Raw genomic sequence first — 19,737 nt, forward strand, 5'->3', positions numbered from 1 at the left:
ACGCAGTAAGATTCCTCTTAGTAAAAGGTGCAATGTTAGACATCTCACTGTGTTTGTGTATGAGGCCCTATACTTTGGCGCAGGTTGAAACTACTGAGCCTTCAACGATTGAACACGAATAGAAAGGAAGGTGGTGCCGGCGGAAAAAGGAAAAGTGAATAAGTATAGCAAGAAATTAAAATTCAGAAACGAAATAAGCAAAGTGAAAATAGGAAAGAAAAGAGTGATAATAACCGAAAAGCTCGATCGGAAATGGGTCTCATAAATGAGCCTAGAGGAACAAACTCTGTTTCTCATCGAACTTTTTAACGAGCTATTTCAATTATTGAATAGTATATTATATACATTTGTAATACTTGAAGTAAGTCCATAACCAATTAGAAACTTGCGACTTAATTCTAAAAAGAGCGGGTTTAACTGACCCTTTAAAATGTTCGAATTCTCTCCCGTATTAAATTAGAAATTAAAAAAAATATATTACCAAATTATGTGCTGTTCCACGTAATTAAGTTGATTATATTCGTTCTGAGGCATCAATTAGCCAAACATGAGAGTATAGTTTATCTTCAGTATCATTGTCTCATCCCAGAATCTTTCTTTAGTTTATTCTTAAGGATATCAGAAATGAAGTTAATCTGTTAATTTTATTGCGTCTCGACTAGTGTGTAACTGCTTTTCTTTCCATCTTGTTTGTTTGACTCCCGCACCGTCTTGGTGGCCGGATTCTCTGCTAAATTCCCTGCTAAATTTCTGTCACTTTTCTTTCTTGATCTAGTTTTGCAATGCAAGGAACTTTACGACAGGAATCTGTGAGTGGAAACACTTAGCTTAACTCATTTTGCTTAAGTAGATTCAAGGTGCAGGTGAGCACGTATTTAATTAGATCAAGAGATTATCAATAATCTCTTGATAAAATCTAAAACGAAAGCAGGAGGCCAGCTTATACAAGAGATGGTAAACAAGGCTTTCAAAGTAAGGCCAAGTACCAGAAACGCTACCTCAAAATAGGGAAATAATTTTTCTTACCAATCAGTAGAAAAAAACAATTAAAAAAAGAGCCCATGAAAGAATTTTACCATAACCGTACTATTGAAGGCATGTAAATATAAGTATGAAAGAAAATTTGTTCACTTATAATGTTGGTCACCTGAGCTGGATCGGATGAATCTGTGTAACTGGTGTACTTATGCTATTACTAATAATTATTCAAAAAACTGCTCTGATCTCAACCACGCAATGACAAGCACGCTTCACGGGGTTTATTGTTGGGAAGAAAAAAAAAAAAAAGAAAGAAAAAAACACGACATAAAGTACCAAAGCGTCCGGATAATGAATGACAATTTAATGTTTTGTTTCAAGACTAAAGGCACCATTTTTACTCCATAGGACTAACGAGGGGAACCCATACTGTGGTCTTGGTGTGTGTGGAGAAGATCACTGGAAACTTGTTATGAAGATTGACGGCTCAAAGGTTATTAGAGACTGTAGTAATTAAATATTACGAGATTACTTTTTACAGACCAACAGAAGACTCAAAATATTTTTACCTAATCGTGCCTTTTTGGTACGCTTCGGTGGCATATCAGGTGAGTTTGGTCGAGCCATGATTTATATTTTGGCGCGACGTATAGCGTAGTTCAGCCAAAATACCCATGGCGAGACCAAACGAATATCATATGCCTCCGAAGCTTACACGGCTAGTGACCTGACATCGCAAGATATCAGTACAGTAGTCACGGCTTCTGATTGGCTAATTGCGGGTATAAGTACGGTAAATATAAGGAAACAGTTTTTAGAGCACTGAATGCCGATTTCCACGAAATCTTTTTAATTCTTCGAAAACATTCCAGCATCCATAAAAAGTAATAGTGTCATTTTATGATTGCGCAGGTCACGCGGTATGGGTAAGCAAAGATACTAATTGCTCTATGTGTGCGACGTTTTCAAACTTTGTGAAATTGCATAGCGTATAACTATTTATGTATTTATTTGTTCAGTTAATAGCCTAAAAATATATAAGCCGTCTTTAAGAAACAGCATTGTTGTATATTAAACATTCTGTCGTTTAGGGAACCTTTCACTATGATTCAAGCATTTGGAGCGAACAGCAGACATATAATCCTGCCGGAGGAGAGAATGTTTTTGATACAGAGGAGACAAAATTGACGACCTACTGGAACACACCATTCACCAAGATCTGTCTCGGAATGAGGATCCCTGGCGAGGAAAATATCAATTTTCTCGTCGTAAACCAGACAGCTGACTCTTTGCACTCGCTGCTCGCTGACGGACAACATCGCGCCACTTCACTGGGTCGTGACACGTGGAAGACGCTAATTGGTTCCCAGGCCTCCTTACAGATGAACTGTAACTTGGAAGGCTTCAATGCTCGTTGTCTCTGGGGTCCTAATTCCAGAGTAAGAATCGGTTTCGCTGCTAACAATCAGGACGATTGTTGGACTTGCGACTCCAGAATCGGGTTTGGTTCAGCTGGATCGCCTGACGATTCCAATACGTGTGGACACGCGGCACAAAGCGGGGACAATGGAAGCAAGTACATTAAGGCGATGTGTCACCTGTTTGTCCACTGAGACTCGGGGCAAGAAATCAAAAAGAAAAAAAAAAAAGCTTAACTGTCAGAACCGGTTACAGATAGCGAGGTACAAATGAATTAATGGGAATATGATTGATTGCAGTTTTCGTTTCAGTTTCCTGGTCATCTTAAACACAAGCACCAAAGGTTTCAATATATTTAGAGGGTAAAGTCGAAGGAGAGTGTCGAGTAGAATTAAGTGAACGTGTGATATTTGGTCGTGGATATTTGTAGCTAAAATTATGCAAAATCTAAGTAAATTGTCTGAAAATAAAGATCATTAAGTATTCTTCACGTCTTCACGTATTCTTGTCTTTCACTCTACAGCTGCATTAGGGGGTGACTAACTAATTCGCGTCACGTGCACGTAACGTCTGTTCGATTAGGGTATTCAGCGGAGATTGTTAACACTACCATACTACCCTGAAATCCGAATGGAAATATACACGTCTGCATCAACTTGTAAGTTTCGTTTGATATAGTAACATCGTGCTGACCGAGATCAGATTATTAAACATTAATCATCGAAACAGCAACATAAGCTATGCTTTTTTCATAATCGTTATTGATATTACTATTTCACTCTCTTTCTCTTTAAGAAATACCATGTTTAATAACGCAATAGTTATACTTAGAAGCTACTTTAGATTCAATTCGATATTAGCAGGAATTATTACTTCCTTCTAATAAATTACCTTTTCTTTACACAAAAAAATAGTTTATACAGATAAAAACTTACTAATAATTGCATTTTCAAGTACAGTATACCCCTTTAATTAAATTTTAAATTTTGTTCACGTGGGCAACTCAAACGGCTCGACGCGCATTTTGATCCGCCACGACAACATCCACACGACGTGTGTATTAACCATTTACCGCGGGAGACCTGGGTCAGAGGGATTACCTTGGGTTAGCTCTCATACCCATCATCTTCTGTTTGACTAAACTAATTAATGTATATCGTAAAAAAAATAATTATGGACTGCTTCTCAAATAATATACTACTGTATTACTCCCTACTTATCGTTTATTGCTACACTATATATGTATAGCTTTAAATACCTCATTTAGTTTTTTTTTTTTTTTTTTTTTTTTTCCATGTTTTGCGGTAATTTTTTTTTTTTTTGACTGATGCTTTGATACAACTTACTTTGCATAATGTGCCGGATGTATAGTTCTTTTTCTGCTTTTGTATTTGTTTTCTTGTTATCTTCAGCAGTAAAACAGAACTTTTCATCATAAGTTGTTCTGAGTTCTACTAAGCTTTAATTTTTGCATATTAGAGTCGGAATAGAAATGAAATATCTCTTAAGTTTATACAACATTAAAAGAAAGCCCAAATACACGTACGTATGGTCAAACAGCTGGCACACGGATTTGTCAAATTGGTTCCAAAATTTGACTGTCGAATTTGCCAAAATGCTTTCTGGCCCAACACAGATATACTTTCTCGTAAAGTCCTATGTCTCTTAACAGCTAGTGATCGAGCTAAGTAGATGATATTTCTACTGGCTCGCAACCGTTTCCAACACTTTCCCAACGGCTTTAGTTTGACGGGTCAATTTTACCACTTCTTATGTGCGGTGTTGTTTTACAACACCGCACAGTTTAGGTGTTACCTTTAACGATGTATACATCTTACTAATCCGAAGACGTGATTGATTATCGCAGTTATCTTTCTCCGCAGTTCAAATATGTGATCTTTCACATAAACGAGTTGATTTGCAGATCTGTTTTCAGAGTACTCAATACTACACTAGAGCGTGATTATAACAGATGACGAACTGATCAAGTGTAGATTTGACCTGGCATTTTATTGCTAGTTAGTTTCTCGCTACACAACTTGTGTGCAGCACTCATCAGATGCCTCAGTTCCCCACTCCAAACACAATTTCTCCCAGCATATCGACAGGAACGTTTCAGATCAAGTGCTTCTCTTTATCAACATGATGGCGCAATTGTCTCTCCGTCTAATGGGTACCTCAAGCGTGTTGGTCTAGCAGTATAAGAACGTCAGACTTAATCTTAAGTTTGGACACTCTCTTTCACCATACACTGTTCTTCTCATTTGTAGTAAAATAATCTTTTTTCCTCATTGCATCTAGCACACAGATACATTCCTTGTTTCAAGTGTTCCCATTCTCCACTTGCTTGTCGTTTCAAGACATATTTAATTATTTTTCAATTTGCGGAAACCAACCGGCTAGCTCGCAAAAGACTCGTAAACACTGCATGCAACTCCTGTATTACGGATCGCAGGGTTGCATTCACGGACTGACATCATACATGTATTTCTAAGTAGAAACGTCATTTTAACACTGACTCGATCGGGTTTGAGTCTATCAGAAAGACAGAAAGAAAAACAAACAAACAAACAAACAAACAAACAAAAACAAAAACAAAAAAAAAAAAAAGGGAGAGAGAATGTACCTACAACTACTTACTCGATCGGGCTTGAGCCTGGTAGAAACATTTAAGATGTACTGATTAATTATGACTATAAAAAGATATATTTTTATAGCCAACTACTGAGTAGGGGATCAAACAATTTTTACAAGACCTGTGTCCAAAGGAAGTCAGTGCTATGTCATTTTTGCAGATAGGAAAGGCTAAGCGTTCGTCAAGGCGATCGACGAACTTAACATAGGAGGCAGCAAAAACGGCTAAACACGTACTGACACATAGGTATAATGACTAAAACGAAACAATCGTGTGTTCATTTAGTCAAGATAAAACGAGGGGACAGAGGGGGACATTGAGGGCGTTGTAGATTCCACCAAAGTTATTTTTAGTTTTAGACGGAAACAGAAGTCTATTTCCCAGGACGTCCGCATGATACCTTTCATCCGTTGATCAGGAAATTTCGAAACAGAAAGGGCGGTCTGCGTGGAAATACGTTTTGTCAGTAAAAGCGCCTAAAGAACCATAACCTCTTTGGAATAGAAACGCTGGATCAAAGAAAACAGCGATGATAACAAGAAATAATTTATTTGCTTCCATTTGTATAACAACATGCAGAGAAGTATTGTATTGTTCGACATCGGTAACATGAATTATTGTATGGCTGTGTCTCACAAAGACTGGGAACTACCGAATTCACGAATTTGATTGGCTGAAATCGATATTGACCACGGTCTAGATATTCCCATCTAGACCGGCATCTATAGACCGGTTTCATTTTGCGTTGAAAAAGTAACAAACCAAAATACAAAAATGTTCACCATTTTCTTTTATTTTCTTCTCAAACATTTATGGAAGTGCCAAAAAGCCTGATGGGCAGGTTTAAGTTAAGCTCATCGCCGTTCGCAAGCAAAATGTCAGCAAACCAGTTACATTAAACGAAATAAAGTTTTCTTCTTTGCCATATAATAAACATCTTATTAGCCGAGCTAAGTCGGTCTGTATGGGAGAATCTTGACCTCGGTCGTGTGTACAGACCTCACTGCGTTCGGTCTGTACTCACGACCTCGGTCAAGATTCTCCCATACAGACCGACTTAGCTCGGTTAATAAGAGCTAAATACTGTTCTAATCTGTAGCGATCCTGATACTTCTAAACCCATCGACGAAAGAAATCTTAGCCCACCGAAGAAAATTATTTTGGTTCCCACGGCAAAACTATTTTTGAACCCAGCAACAAAATTGCTCTCAACCCAGCGACAGGGTAGCTAAAATATTTTGAATCCAGGAATCAAAACAACTCGAAGCCCATGCAGCGATTAGCGACAGAAATCAATTTGCATACTATGGCGCGCAACAAAGCAATTTCCAACCAAGCAACAGAAGTTTATTTGAACCTTAACAGCGCGGATAAAACAACTCGGAGTGTAGCGATTAGCCTAGACAATTAAACAAGGCTCAGCAAAACTGACAACAGCTCGGAGCGAAGTGATCAGCGCCGGACAGAGATACTGTTGAATTGCGATACAGTGACAAAATAGCTCGCAGCGAAGCGACCAGCGACAGAAATAACTTGGAATCTAGCAACAAAACAGCTCGAATTGGGATGACCAGTGACACAAGTCCATCGGCTTGTAAACTCCATTTGAAAAAGCCACAGTGCCAGTGTATAGCCCAAAAATTACATGTCCCGCCGGAACGTTTTGTTGTTTTTGTTGACCACTCAGAACTGCATTTTCGCCCGTCTACACGTGCCATTTTATTCCCAAGGAGTTGTGAAAATATACCTCCCACTTTGATTTATCCATCCTGAAATACCAACTCTCTCTGATGTACCCGTAAAAGGCGCTTCTATCGACAAAGCGTATTTCCGCGTGGACCGCCGTTTCTAAATTGCCTGCATGATTACCTAAAGAATTGTATCATGCGGACGTAAAAGAAAATACACTCCCGCTGTTTTCGTCAATCCCTGAAATAACTTTAGCGGAATTGACATATCCCAAGGCCTGGACTGGGAGCCTCCCTCTCTGTCCCCTTATTTTTTTCTTGTTTAGAACCGCAACTAAGAGCTTCCGATGACGTTATTTCATTTGCCGGTGAAAGAACCTGTTTTTCTCTAGTCAACAGCAATCAAGAAATTCTACTATACTCTTAGTATTCAAGCGCAACATCTGGATACATCGCACTGGTTTGACATTTAAGTGAACCTCTCTGTGTTATGCTTATCACTCGGACTATTCGGTTATCAGTCTTTAATATAAACAGACCGCGGCCAGTACTCATTTTGACCGTAGTCGCATATGCAATGTTGTACGGGTTTAAATCATCACATGCACCAGACAGTCAGAATGCTAGCCAGTACGGAGGCAAAACGTAAGAGAAAAAAAAAAAAAAAATATAAAAAATAAATAAATAAATAAATAAATAAATAAATAAATAAATAAAATAAATGAATAAAAAATAAAAAGAGCACGAGGGGGAATACGTGTGTTCGTGTCAGCACGCTTTATTCGGTATATTTCCCAATCATGTCGCTCTTGACCCTTGACGCACCTTCGTTCGTGTTAAGCATGCATGGCGACATGCACGGAGAGGAGTTTGTAGAGTGATTCAGTTTTTCAGTTTTTTCGTGTGTACTGAGTTTTTGAACCTCTCTCAGCAAGCAGCATGTATCACAGCTGTTTCAACAGACTTTCTTGAATGCAAACGACAAAGAAGTGTAAATAGAAATCAATAGCTAAATAAAAACTTTGTTATTTTTGTTACATGACGAAATATTCTTATTGAAAAGAAGATTCCCCGTAACTAACCTGTTATAGACGAGCAAACAATGGCTCACTTATTCTCTCCAGAAAGCAATACCCATGCAGGTAGCTTGATGGCATATAAATATTTTTCATCTACGAAACAGTACGAATAAATGCATACGTCAAGATTATATAGTAATTCTCGTGATGTTGCCACAACTTCATTGCGTGGTGCCGGGGACGTTTCTTCTTCTGGAATCAAACGACGTAAAAATATGAACAGATTGTTTTAAATACAGTGTTAGCAGGGAACTTCAAATCAAACGACTCTTTACCTTCGAGAAAGCAATTTCGAACACGCTAAACTGGATGGGGATCTTAATAGAAAGGAAAGCCCATAAGAAATAAAAATAAAAAATAAAAAAAAATACCCTTACTGAGTGAAGTCATTATCAGCGACAACGAGATATCAGTAAGGGAGTGCCGTCGTCATTATCGAATAACTGAATAAAAATAAATAAAACGAGTAGCGCAACAGAAGATGAAAACAAAAGCAAAAGAAAGAATAAGTCAAATGAGTGGTATTTGTCCCTCACGGCTGTTTAATATTGGATTTTTCAACATACGTCGTGCTCCCTTTCAAATGAATTCTGACCTGACCTTAAACAAAGACGTAACTGTCAATCCGCGTCATGTTCTTATTTACTTGAGTGAGATGACACTTCCTTTAACGTAGACGGATGAGTGAGGTCAGATTCTCGCTATAAGATCACGTTACGGGGAATCCCCTAAACGACTTAAAGGTGATTATGTACATAATATAACTTGTTTTACACCTAGCAGGAAAGGTTTGTTTGACGGTTTTTGCTCGACTGCTCTTCTCAGGGATATACGCTTTATTTCATGTCTGTGCTAATGCCATTATTTTCCTGTAATGGATACGGCAAAGAAAAAAAAAAAAAAAAAAACAGAAAAAACATCAGATGAATTGAATAAGCGAATTTTTTTCGGGAAGGCTACTCTTTTTGCGAGAAAAAAAACCTTTGAACATAATAGTAGCATTACTTCAGTAGACTTAATGCAAACGTCCTTCGTCTTGTTTATTCAGTACCCAGCGGACGAAGACCTCTCGCGACTTCGTCGCTCGCTCGGCCGCTTCGCGACCTTAAGAAAGGGCGGCCTAATATGTTCTACCCCGCCTCGCGGCTTAACATATTCTATTCCACTTCGTGGCCTAACATACTAGTCTACCCTGAAATTCATTATGTCGACTTGTGGGAAGCCTACAGTGTTAGCATTGTTTTCTAGTTTTAGGCATAAGACATAAAATATCTTCAGACTATTTTTAAATCAGTATCAAACAATTTCTCGCGAGGCGACGCCGAAGGCCGCGAGTACCAGAACAAGGAACTGGTAGGGGAGCAAGTTAAGTTTAGGTTAGGACCGGGTAAGCCATCAACACAGACGAACGCGTGACGAGCCCAAAGAGCGTCTAGGAGATCGAATAGCTGGCGTTCGTGTTTTTAAAGTTTTTCGCTTTTTTTTTTTTTTTTTTTTTTTTTTTTTTTTGCGCAAGTGAGTTTCATATTTCTGGTAGATGGGCCGATTCGTTAATGACATAACTATGAACTAAGGATGGTGAAAAACAAAACCTAAAACTGTATTCTTTCCACCAGAGATCTTACTCGTAGGAGAAGCACTTCGCCGATTGCGATCTATACTTGCAATTGCCAGCTATTTTCTTCAACTTGACTGGTTACGTCAAAAAGTTAGCTATGTTTCCATTTTTATCCTTGTAAACCAGATTAGACTAGAAATCGGACGTACGCTCTAAAAAAGGGAACTTACACGTACACGACCCTAGCAACAGATAAAGTTAATATTGTTATATGCATATACATTGCGAAATGTGAAACTCTTTAATATGACGTCATCATTTTTCAAATCCCATAACACTCTGGAAACCTCTGGGTAGCCCGTTTTACCGAATTAAGGGCCTGAAGCAGCTGGTTGAGGTTTCATTCAGCTAGCCCATCTACTTATCAAGTAACCATGTTTTCTTTTTTGGCAATGGCTTGTGATATAATTCAGTGCAGTGGTAAATATTAGTCTAATAGTGTTTGTTCCGAGCATGTTTGGAATGTCTATTGAAGAATACGACTCTACGTCAGTGCTGTCACAAAATCTTGACGTAAATGCACTGATCTGTGACGGAATCACGTCGCACATATCGTTATATGCATATACAATAGTAAGTTCGAATTAAATCGCATAGAATCTGGCCGGTTAAAACAATTCTGCAATAAGCGAATTCACTATGGTTGTCGCAGCCGATTACAAGTCCACTTCTCGAATAGAATTCGTCAACAGACTAGACGAACGACTTGAATGCCCAATCTGCAAGAACGTTTTCATTGAACCCTGGCAGACATCGTGTGGGCATCGATCCTGTAAAAACTGTTTTGAAGGTCTCTTTAGGTAAGTCTCGAAATTTTTCACTCCCTTTAACGTCATCATTGTATGCGGACAGAGACAGCAAGCCGGCTTTACATAGTTATAACTGTATCCCGGTCGCCGGATCCCGGTAAGTAAACTAATTAGTATTTTCAGTAGTGCCCAGTAATAAACAAATTTCAGTTGTTTACTTCCTGACGTTCTTCAGGCTGAGGAATTCCAAATGTCCAATCGATGGAGAACCGATTTCGCGAGAGGAATCCTTCCGGGACAAATGTTGTGAGAGAGAAGTACTTAATCTTCAGTGTTTCTGTCGACATAAGGAAAGAAGTTGTGATTGGAAGGGAGAACTCAGACACTTAGAGGTATTTAGGAACGATCAACCATAACATTATTTTAACGTAATTGTATACGATTCCCACTTTAAATTACTTAAGTCCTTTTAAGGGAACTCCCTACCCCTGTGCTATTAAAGAATCTATTGATGGGGCTTTATAAATCAAAGGCAATATTATTCGTGAGAAAGCAACCTTACGTGACTTATCAAGCCCGTTCGAGAACATTCGTGATCCCTGGTTAAGATTTTTTCCCAGCATATTTGAATAAAACTCATCACATATCATATGAAGGCTTTCTCGTAAAGAAAAGAAAAGAAATAAATAAACGGAGAGACCGAATTTTATTGCTTGTCAGCAAGCCGATGGAGAATTGAGAGCTTTGTTTTAAGGCCGGCTCAAAATAGTTATTTGAGGTTACGCAATGTCATTTGTTGAAAAGCAGTGAAATAGGCAGGGGAACGATTAAGAGCTAGAAATACAAACTTTAGGGTTCAGGTTTTAACTGTTTTGTGAAGGTGGCTTTGCTTTCCGTTGGTGTGGTTATCAGCTGGAGTTAACACAACAGAATATTCGATTGAGTCCTTCTGAGAAGTCACGCAACGTTCCAGGGAGCCTTGCGTGACTTCGGCCCGAGCAGATGCGAAGTGAGACTGCGTTAAAGCAAATGTATAACTACTACTACTACCACGACGACGACCACGACGACGACGGCGACGGCGACGGCGACGGCGACGACGACGACGACGACGACGACGACGACGACGACGACGACGACGACGACGACGACGACGACGACTACGACTAGTCCTAGCCCTAGTCCTAGTACTAGTACTACTAGTACTACTGCTACTGCTGGTACTACTGCTACTGCTACTGCTACTGCTACTGCTACTGCTACTGCTACTGCTACTGCTACTGCTACTGCTACTGCTACTGCTACTGCTACTGCTACTGCTACTGCTACTGCTACTGCTACTGCTACTGCTACTGCTACTGCTACTGCTACTGCTACTGCTACTGCTACTGCTACTGCTACTGCTACTGCTACTGCTACTGCTACTGCTGCTGATGATAACAATAATAATGAAAAAGATATCAAAGAGCCCTATAACTTAATGAGTCGCAGGTCTCACAATTAATCTCTTAATGCATAAAAAGTCATTAAGCGTACAAATGTTAAAAACTTAATTTATTCCAACAGGCACACCAGGAAAGCTGCCAGTATGGTGACACACAGTGTGCAGCCTGTGGTGAAACCATGGAAAGAAGACATCTCAAACAGCACAGGGAAAATGACTGTGTAAACAGGGCTGTTGCCTGCACATACTGTGGTGGGGAGGTTCGTCAAAGCAACATGAAGGTATGTGTTTTAATAATAAAGCAGTATATTTAAGCGGTTGAGTTGTAAAAAGGACTGGTCCAGCCAATAATTTATATAAATATAGTTTAACCCCTTCTTGAAGAGGCCCCCTTTATTCATAAACCTAGCTAACGAAACACCATGATTCCGCGAATTTATAATACACCATACACATCCTTGCGCTTACTTTATAACTTCTCGGGCAAAAAATACAAATCTTTTGATAGACGATCTGGCTAAATCTGTTTGGATGTAGCAGGCCGTGTTCGAGCTCAGGTCTAGGTCAATGTCATGTGTTATAGAGAGCTGCACTTCATCGTCCTTACTTAGTTCCCCACTCTAAAAAGCAAAAGAGAGTCGAGGATGGTAAACTTGTTATGGACTAGCATCCATTCACGGGGAGTAGTAATATTCTCACGTCACTTCATACCACCAAAACAACAACAACATAGAACATACCTATACATTAAGGATGTACGACTCGAAATGCTGCATAGAACCAAGAGACCAAATCGCAATTTGGCCACGTGGAACAGGAACTTACACACTAGCCAGATAGCTTGAATTCAATCAGGCCAGGAGAATGGTCATGAATTTTATAGAATAAACATTTTGAAACTAAAGCTGGGGTAGAGATAGCGCACAAACTCAAAATGGACAAAAGAACCATAAGTATATCCTTTCAAGACATGCAAACAGTTATGCTAAATTAAACATGTGCAGGTAGGTAATCAAATAGAACACTTGCTATAGTCTTAAAAAAGGCTTAGACTAATCAAATTGTATAATATTTTTAGGATCATTTGGAGATCTGTCTCAAGTTTCCCATCAGCTGCATTCTAAGCTGTGGCAAAGAAGATATACCGCGTGGCATGATGGAGGAGCACGTTACCACTCATTGCCCAAAAGCAGAACATTTCTGTCCTTTCAGTTGTTATGGCTGTGAATTTAAGGTGAGTTTATTGTTTAATTCTTTTTTATACATGCATTTGTCTTTGAAAAGCTAATTGTGGGAAGATGAGTTTAATTCCGGCTTTCAGGACCCTCTACATTGTGCTCAGGGCTTCACCTGAGCAAATTTCTGGAGAAACTTGGCACTGATATTATAAAATGGTTGGAGTTAACCAATGGTGGGCTGGCATCCCATGATATATTAAATTATTCATTTAATCGATAACTTTAGATCATAAAACAAAGAATGATTTAACTTAATACCCACCTAAGACTGCAGTGGGGTTGCTGGAAACCTGGGCAGGGTACATAGTAAAACCATTACCGACTGACAGTCCATGTTCAAAGACACTTAAATTATTAAGTAAGCCTTATGTCAATTTCCTTCCTGCATTGCAGGAATAAAAAGCAAAAAGAAATCATATCAATTTTCTCATAATAATTCTGTTGAATCTTTACAGGGAAATGCAGAACACCTTGCTCAACATACCAAATCCAGTATTGAGTCCCATCTGGATATGATGAACTACTCGACTCACGAGCAAAACAAGAAGAACAAAGAGATGGAAGAGAAAGTCTCTCGTCTTGAAAACGAAAAAAGGACTTTGGAGCAACAACTTCAAAATCAAACCGAAGAACTGGCGGCTGCCAGACAGAACATACAAACGCAGCACACAAAAATATCTATTGTAGAAAAGTCAATACTTGAACAAAAGAAGGAAATTGAAAACCTTCTTCGCGGCTTGGAAACTGCAGTGACCCCAAGTGGTGCAAACGCAGATGTAGTCTCTTCTCAGATGGAGGAAATTGTGGACACGATAAAAAGACATGAAGACAAAGTAAACAACTTGCAAAATGAATTGGCCCATCTAAAGACATCAGCCTCGACACCAAATGGTCATGATTTAAGAATCAACTCTTCCTCGTCTCGTGCGAGCGAGCGTCGATTGGACAGAGCAGAGCATCAATTGGCCTTACATGAAATTCAACTCTCTGAACAAGACATGCAGATTCAAATGCTGGAAGCTACCTCGTACAATGGCACCTACATTTGGAAAATCGACCATTACAGCCGGCGATTTCAGGAGGCCGCCTCTGGGAAGACGCTATCGATTTATAGCCCTCCATTCTACGTTGGACGGTTTGGATACAAAGTTTGTGTCCGTATGTACCCAAATGGGGATGGTATTGGCAAAGGAACACATATGTCAATGTTCTTTGTGATTATGAGAGGTGAATATGACGCCTTATTGCCCTGGCCGTTCATCCAAAAGGTCCATTTTAGACTTATTGACCAAGACAGGATCAGAGATGCGTATGATGCATTTCGCCCTGAACCTCACAGCTCAAGTTTCAAGAGGCCTACATCAGACATGAACATAGCATCGGGCTGTCCGACGTTTATTTCTCAGACTGAACTAAGGCAAGGTGGATTCATTCGAAATGATACCATGTTTGTCAAAATAACAGTCGATATGACAGGTCTTCAAGGCGAGATGTTTCGACTGTAGTGAAACCCCAAGCTTGTTCTCAGGACTTTCCCTTAAAAAATTAGGAGAGGAAACTTGGCACTGATATTATAAAATGGTTGGAGTTAACCAATGGTGGGCTAGCATCCCATGATATATTAAATTATTCATTTAATCGATAACTTTAGATCATAAAACAAAGGAAAGACACGTAAAGTATATAAAGTAAAGAGAACTGCAAACTCAGAATTACGACATTTACACAGAAAAAAATTAGCTTATTTAAAATATAAACTATGAGAACTTTCTAGAATGAAGCAAACTGGTATCCCACGCTGGCGTGGAATTACATCGCGCATGTCATAACAGACGCGAGTTCAGTCTGTTATCGATTAGCACATGCAGAGTGAAAAAATCCCGCAATAATTTAATTTAAGATCAGGTTTTTCACTTTGAAGGACATTTGGTTATTCTTAATCACAATGGAAAGGATTTGTTTTCAAAGAGTCTCAATATATATTTATACATATTATTACATTTTTATAATCATATTTAAAATAACGAGAACAAATTTATGTTTTTACGAACAGAGTCCAATTGTGAGTAGCAACAGAGATCACCCTTAGATATATGCACATTATGTAGTGAGGAATGGATTATTTATATGTATCAATTACATATCAGAAAGAGAAAGAAGACATTTCTAGTTTAATATGTGCCGTTGGAAATGATATCGTTTTCATGCACGTTAGTATGGGATAGCTAGCATAATGTAATCCGAGAGTTTTGATCAGCAGTAGATGGACTAGTTATGCAACATTTCCGAATGGTATACCATGGAATATCGCACGAGTCACTTGTAATTTAAAAGGGCTTTTTACCGAGAAAATACAAGTGGCAAGTGGGATATTTTATGGTATACCACCAGAAAGCATGGCATAACTTTTTAATACCGTGCCATACGTAAAAAATTCAATGCATGACCACCACAATCGATGCAACATACGTGCAGCGCACGGTGGGAAGGTTGCATAGAAGGTTGCATGTACATGTCGGTCCAATCATTTTCCTCAAGTGTTCCTATAAAATATACACTTTAATGAGTAGACAATGTCGAGCAGGCTAATTAATTTATTTGTTCGTGGTTGTTTTTTTTCTTTGCTAATCTTTATTTATATTTTATTATAATTTCATGTTTAAAGATAAGTTCCATCTAATAAACTACAACAAAATATTTTACACTTACAATACACACTTACAATAAACTACTTAAAATACCTACGAAAAATTACTTACAATACAATTAGCAACTTACAATTCATTACGTACAATAAACTAATTATGTATACATGTAATTCTAACGCCGTAAGCATTAGCCTGCCACATATACTACATTTCATACATTAGCTTACATTACATGTACATGTAGCAGGCTAATGCTTATAGGGCGTTAGAATCGGATTCAATAGCTGCCAAGGTTCACTTTGCTGTGTTCTTGGGCAATACACTATAATCTCACAGAGCAAATTGCTTCCTTGCTTTTTGCTTGCTTGTTTGCATAAAAAGATATTCTTCGACGCCTGTCTTCTAACTATCGAAGACATCTAGGGAAAGTTTACAAACATAAACTAACGCCTATGTTTAGGCCCTGCTAGCGGCTATTTCGACCCAAACCACAACGATTTGGCTGGATTTACCAAATGGAACAGGTGAAGCTGTGAAATATTAACAACAGGAGTGACAAACCTCAGATTCCAGATTGCCGCTCTTTAGTTTAGTGTTAAAAATAATTTTAAAATGTTGATAAATTGCTTCCTTGTTTCATTCATTCATTCATTCATTCATTCATTCATTCATTCACTCGTTCACTGAATTTGAACTGTTTATAATAAACCCTTCAGAGTATTTATAGCTTAATGTCTTGCTGTACAGCCAACGATCACCTTATATCAACATTTTTATTTTTTCCCTGACTACCTCTAACCATTGGAGCAACAAGACCAACTGCAATCAACTACAATCTTGCAGGAGGCATAACAGGGTTTGACCTACAAGAGACCAACTTACCGACCTACTGGAAACGAGGCAGATGGCAGACTCCTTCCGGATAGTGGAGAAAATTACATCGAGACCAGGAATACATACTGGTTCAATGATAAGCACAACAACAAATCTTCGAAGAAACAGCTTCAAAAGCATTCAATACACCTTTAAAGTAGCAAGAACATGCCTCAAGTTTTGGTAAATTGGTGAGGAGATCTAGCATAGCAGATCCATTCATTAGAACTAAATGCAATGATAAGCCAGACAAAATATCTTCGTAGACACAGTTTCTAATTAAAGCGTTGAATACATTAATTTTTGATTGAATTTGTAGTACGATATTGCTTAAAGTTTTAGTACTTTGGCGCGGAGACTTGGTACGGTACATTCATTGGTTATGACTAAAACATGGTCTTACTGGGAGGGCTCACCGGGTTTGCCGAACTTAACCTGCAACTTTTAAGGTTGTTTTTAAGAGTCGTGCTTTGGAGAGCAGTTTAGACTTTTTTATCGACTCATTTTTTTTTTTTTTTTTTTTTTTGATCTATGTAGCGTTTATATCTTTTACTTTGATTGTTGTTGATTGTGGGCAACCATTTTTACTGGAGTGAATAAGAAAGTTACTATTATTAATTCTAGATCGACACACGTACATATGATTTCGTTTTTATAATGTGGAATTAGCTGGGAGAAGAACTCTAGGGAAGTGGTAAGGAGTAGCTGAGACTGAAATAGCTGCTTAACAGAATCAGATGTGGCAATTTGATGAGCCATTCATCATAAATCTGATAAATATTCAATTTACAGCTGCAAAATTAGATTTTACTCTGCCAGAATCGTTTATTGTAAACAAATACGTGAAACGTAACTGTAACTTACCAAGGATCGAAATATTTCCACACTGAACATGATGGTATTGTGAACTCAATCTCGCTGCCCTCCTTTAAATTTAGCTTTTTAAAAATGTTATGTTCCTTATAAATAGTCCATCATTAGTCTGTATAGTGTGATCGTCCTCCGTGCCAGTGTTAGGTATCCTACATCGGCGAGACTGGCAGAAGCCTTAACACGCGATTGACTGAACACAAACGAGCAACGAGAAACGGCGATGCCAACAATCACATTGCTGAACATCAACTGAGAAACAACAAAATTGAGTGGGACTCTGCTCAATGCTTAACCTACAGTGCAAATTATTTTTAACGACTGACTCTGGAAAGCTGGTGCACTAACTTAGAACAAACGCCTCCTAACATATTTTAACCACCAGCGGAAACTTACAAACGACTTATTCACGACATAAACGAAACGTAATTTGGTTAACAATATACGGATCAAAACTTGCTAGAATCGCGGACCAATTACTGTTGATAAACTTGGTAAACATGGCCGAGAGTTGCTGAACGAATTTTTCTTTTATTCGGAAGACATCACCTTAAGCCAAGGATATTTCAAAACATGGAGAATTTTTAAAATGACCGCTGTCGCCCTTGGACCAAAAAGCCTTTCAAGAACTCGTATTCAAGGAATTTAATAACCGTAAATTAAACGCATTGGTTATGTTGATCGCCAGCAGGTCAGATCAATTGACCGAAATTTATTTTTCTTCAAACTAAAGCTATCCATGTTTCAGAAGGTAATGACAACCGTGAATGAAGTCAACAACCATAAAACAAAGGTACTGGATGAAATTATTTTTGGTAGTGTTTTGCTTGCTTGCCTTACTGCATGCCGAACTCGATGAGTAAATTGATTCACAATCGATGTAAATGTACGCTTATTATTAGAACTACGGCTGTATACGTGTATGCAATGCGTCTGTGTTTTTAAGTTTTAGGCCGTCATTCCGAAGTCCTCGTTGGCTAAGGCTCAGTGAACATTAGTGAATATTAACCTCGACTCTGTCGCGATGAATATTCACCAATGTTCACTTCGCCTTCGGCGAATTATTGTTAAATATTCAGCAAACCAACTCGTAAACCAACTTTGAAATAATCAACTTCCACAGACTTTGTGATCGACCAATCGCTGCTCAAAGAAAAGTAATCGTAACAAGGGTAATTGACGATAAAAAAATATTTTTCCTTTTGTTGATATAAAAGAAATTCCTGTTTTATAAACCGCTAAAGAGGTTACAGTTACGAGGTCCGTATTGTAAGCTACGGACCGAGATTTGTTACTTTTTGATTCATGGCCAACCTCGAAAAGCGCGGGACCTAAATCAAAGGAGAAAAACGAGGATCCCTAACTTACTTTCATAAACGTTATGCGTTTGCACGAGTGAAAAGACAAACTCCTTACCGAGTGTAACTCAGCCAATAACCTTGCAAATTTCATACTTCCTTACACACTTCGTTGTCTGATGAAAAGTTTTTTTTTCTTTCAAAGTAAAGTTCAACAAGGAAGGTCATCTCGATATAATCTACGCAAGTTAATTGACAGACACTAAGGCAAAAAATTGAGGATTGTTTTATTGAAAGCCATCTTCTAGTTTGTTGTTCTTCATCAAGGTTATTGCGAAATGAACTTGCATTGTTTGATATAGATGAAATAAATGAACTTAAATTAGAATAAATAGTTTGAACACTAGACTTCCAGTGGACTCCATTTCCTCGTGGATTACAAAGCGAAAAAGTGAAGACATCGAGTGATAACAGCTGTGGCTGCGCAAAAAATTTAGGGCGCCATAGCTTATTCAAATTACCTTTCTTTCCCAGTGATTTTTTGTGTTAGTCTGTAATCTTTGACAGCATAGACAACGCTAAAAAATAAACATATAAGCAAACCCGCAAGAGGACACTCGAGAAATTTCCACAATGACAGCACTGTCGTTGCTCGAGATTGCCAAAGTGAAGTAAATTGCTTTTCATGTCGTTCTGTTTGACCGCATTTGAAAAAGAGAAGAAAATAAGTCCATTACTCTTCTGTTCTCAGTGTAAATTAATATTGTTCTTATTGACTTTGCAACAGAATTCCTTTCAACATTTATAATATCCACGGCAATTTCCCTACTCCAACATCAATAACACTGTTTCGGCGGAAACAATAAAGCGGCAAAAACCTATATACATGCAAAACAGTCTATTTCATTACAGTGTTTGTTGCCCCTGTTCAACAGCTGCTGCTGGCTATGTTCAATGCCTTGAACCTGTCTTATTTCAATTTTTAACAGAATTTGTCGCCAAGTTTCAAAAGAAATAACGCATCAACTCGACTATGTATGAGGTCAACATGAATACAACGTCAAAGTGTCTCAGTCCCGATAGTCTGAGAGCAGTAAATATCGGAAGTACCGTTGCTTACAGTATTATTCTTGTTGCCTCCCTTGTTGGAAATTCTTTCGTCGGAATAATTGTCTGCAAGATGAAAACCATGAGGAAAAC

At 38.4% G+C, this 19,737-nt stretch overlaps 2 protein-coding genes and 1 pseudogene across 2 annotated transcripts in view; all 3 read left to right on the forward strand.

Annotated features, from left to right (window-relative positions):
* Positions 1-19,737, forward strand: part of LOC145484275 (uncharacterized) — a 49,599-nt gene that overhangs the window by 17,223 nt on the left and 12,639 nt on the right. Inside the window, exon 6 of the mRNA XM_081462918.1 lies at positions 776-809. Coding sequence (XP_081319044.1) covers positions 776-809 — 34 coding nt within the window. The remainder of the gene's footprint in view (positions 1-775; positions 810-19,737) is intronic.
* Positions 952-2,591, forward strand: LOC145484361 (putative skeletal organic matrix protein 5 pseudogene; annotated as a pseudogene).
* LOC145484224 (TNF receptor-associated factor 3-like) lies at positions 9,990-15,684 on the forward strand. Its single transcript, XM_081462860.1, has 5 exons — positions 9,990-10,217; positions 10,402-10,558; positions 11,733-11,891; positions 12,689-12,844; positions 13,304-15,684. Exons 1-5 carry the CDS (start codon positions 10,057-10,059, stop codon positions 14,351-14,353), a joined length of 1,683 nt encoding a protein of 560 aa, XP_081318986.1. The 5' UTR covers positions 9,990-10,056; the 3' UTR covers positions 14,354-15,684.

The sequence above is a fragment of the Orbicella franksi genome, chromosome 4, assembly GCF_964199315.1.
Source record: "Orbicella franksi chromosome 4, jaOrbFran1.1, whole genome shotgun sequence".
Classification (NCBI taxonomy): domain Eukaryota; kingdom Metazoa; phylum Cnidaria; class Anthozoa; order Scleractinia; family Merulinidae; genus Orbicella; species Orbicella franksi.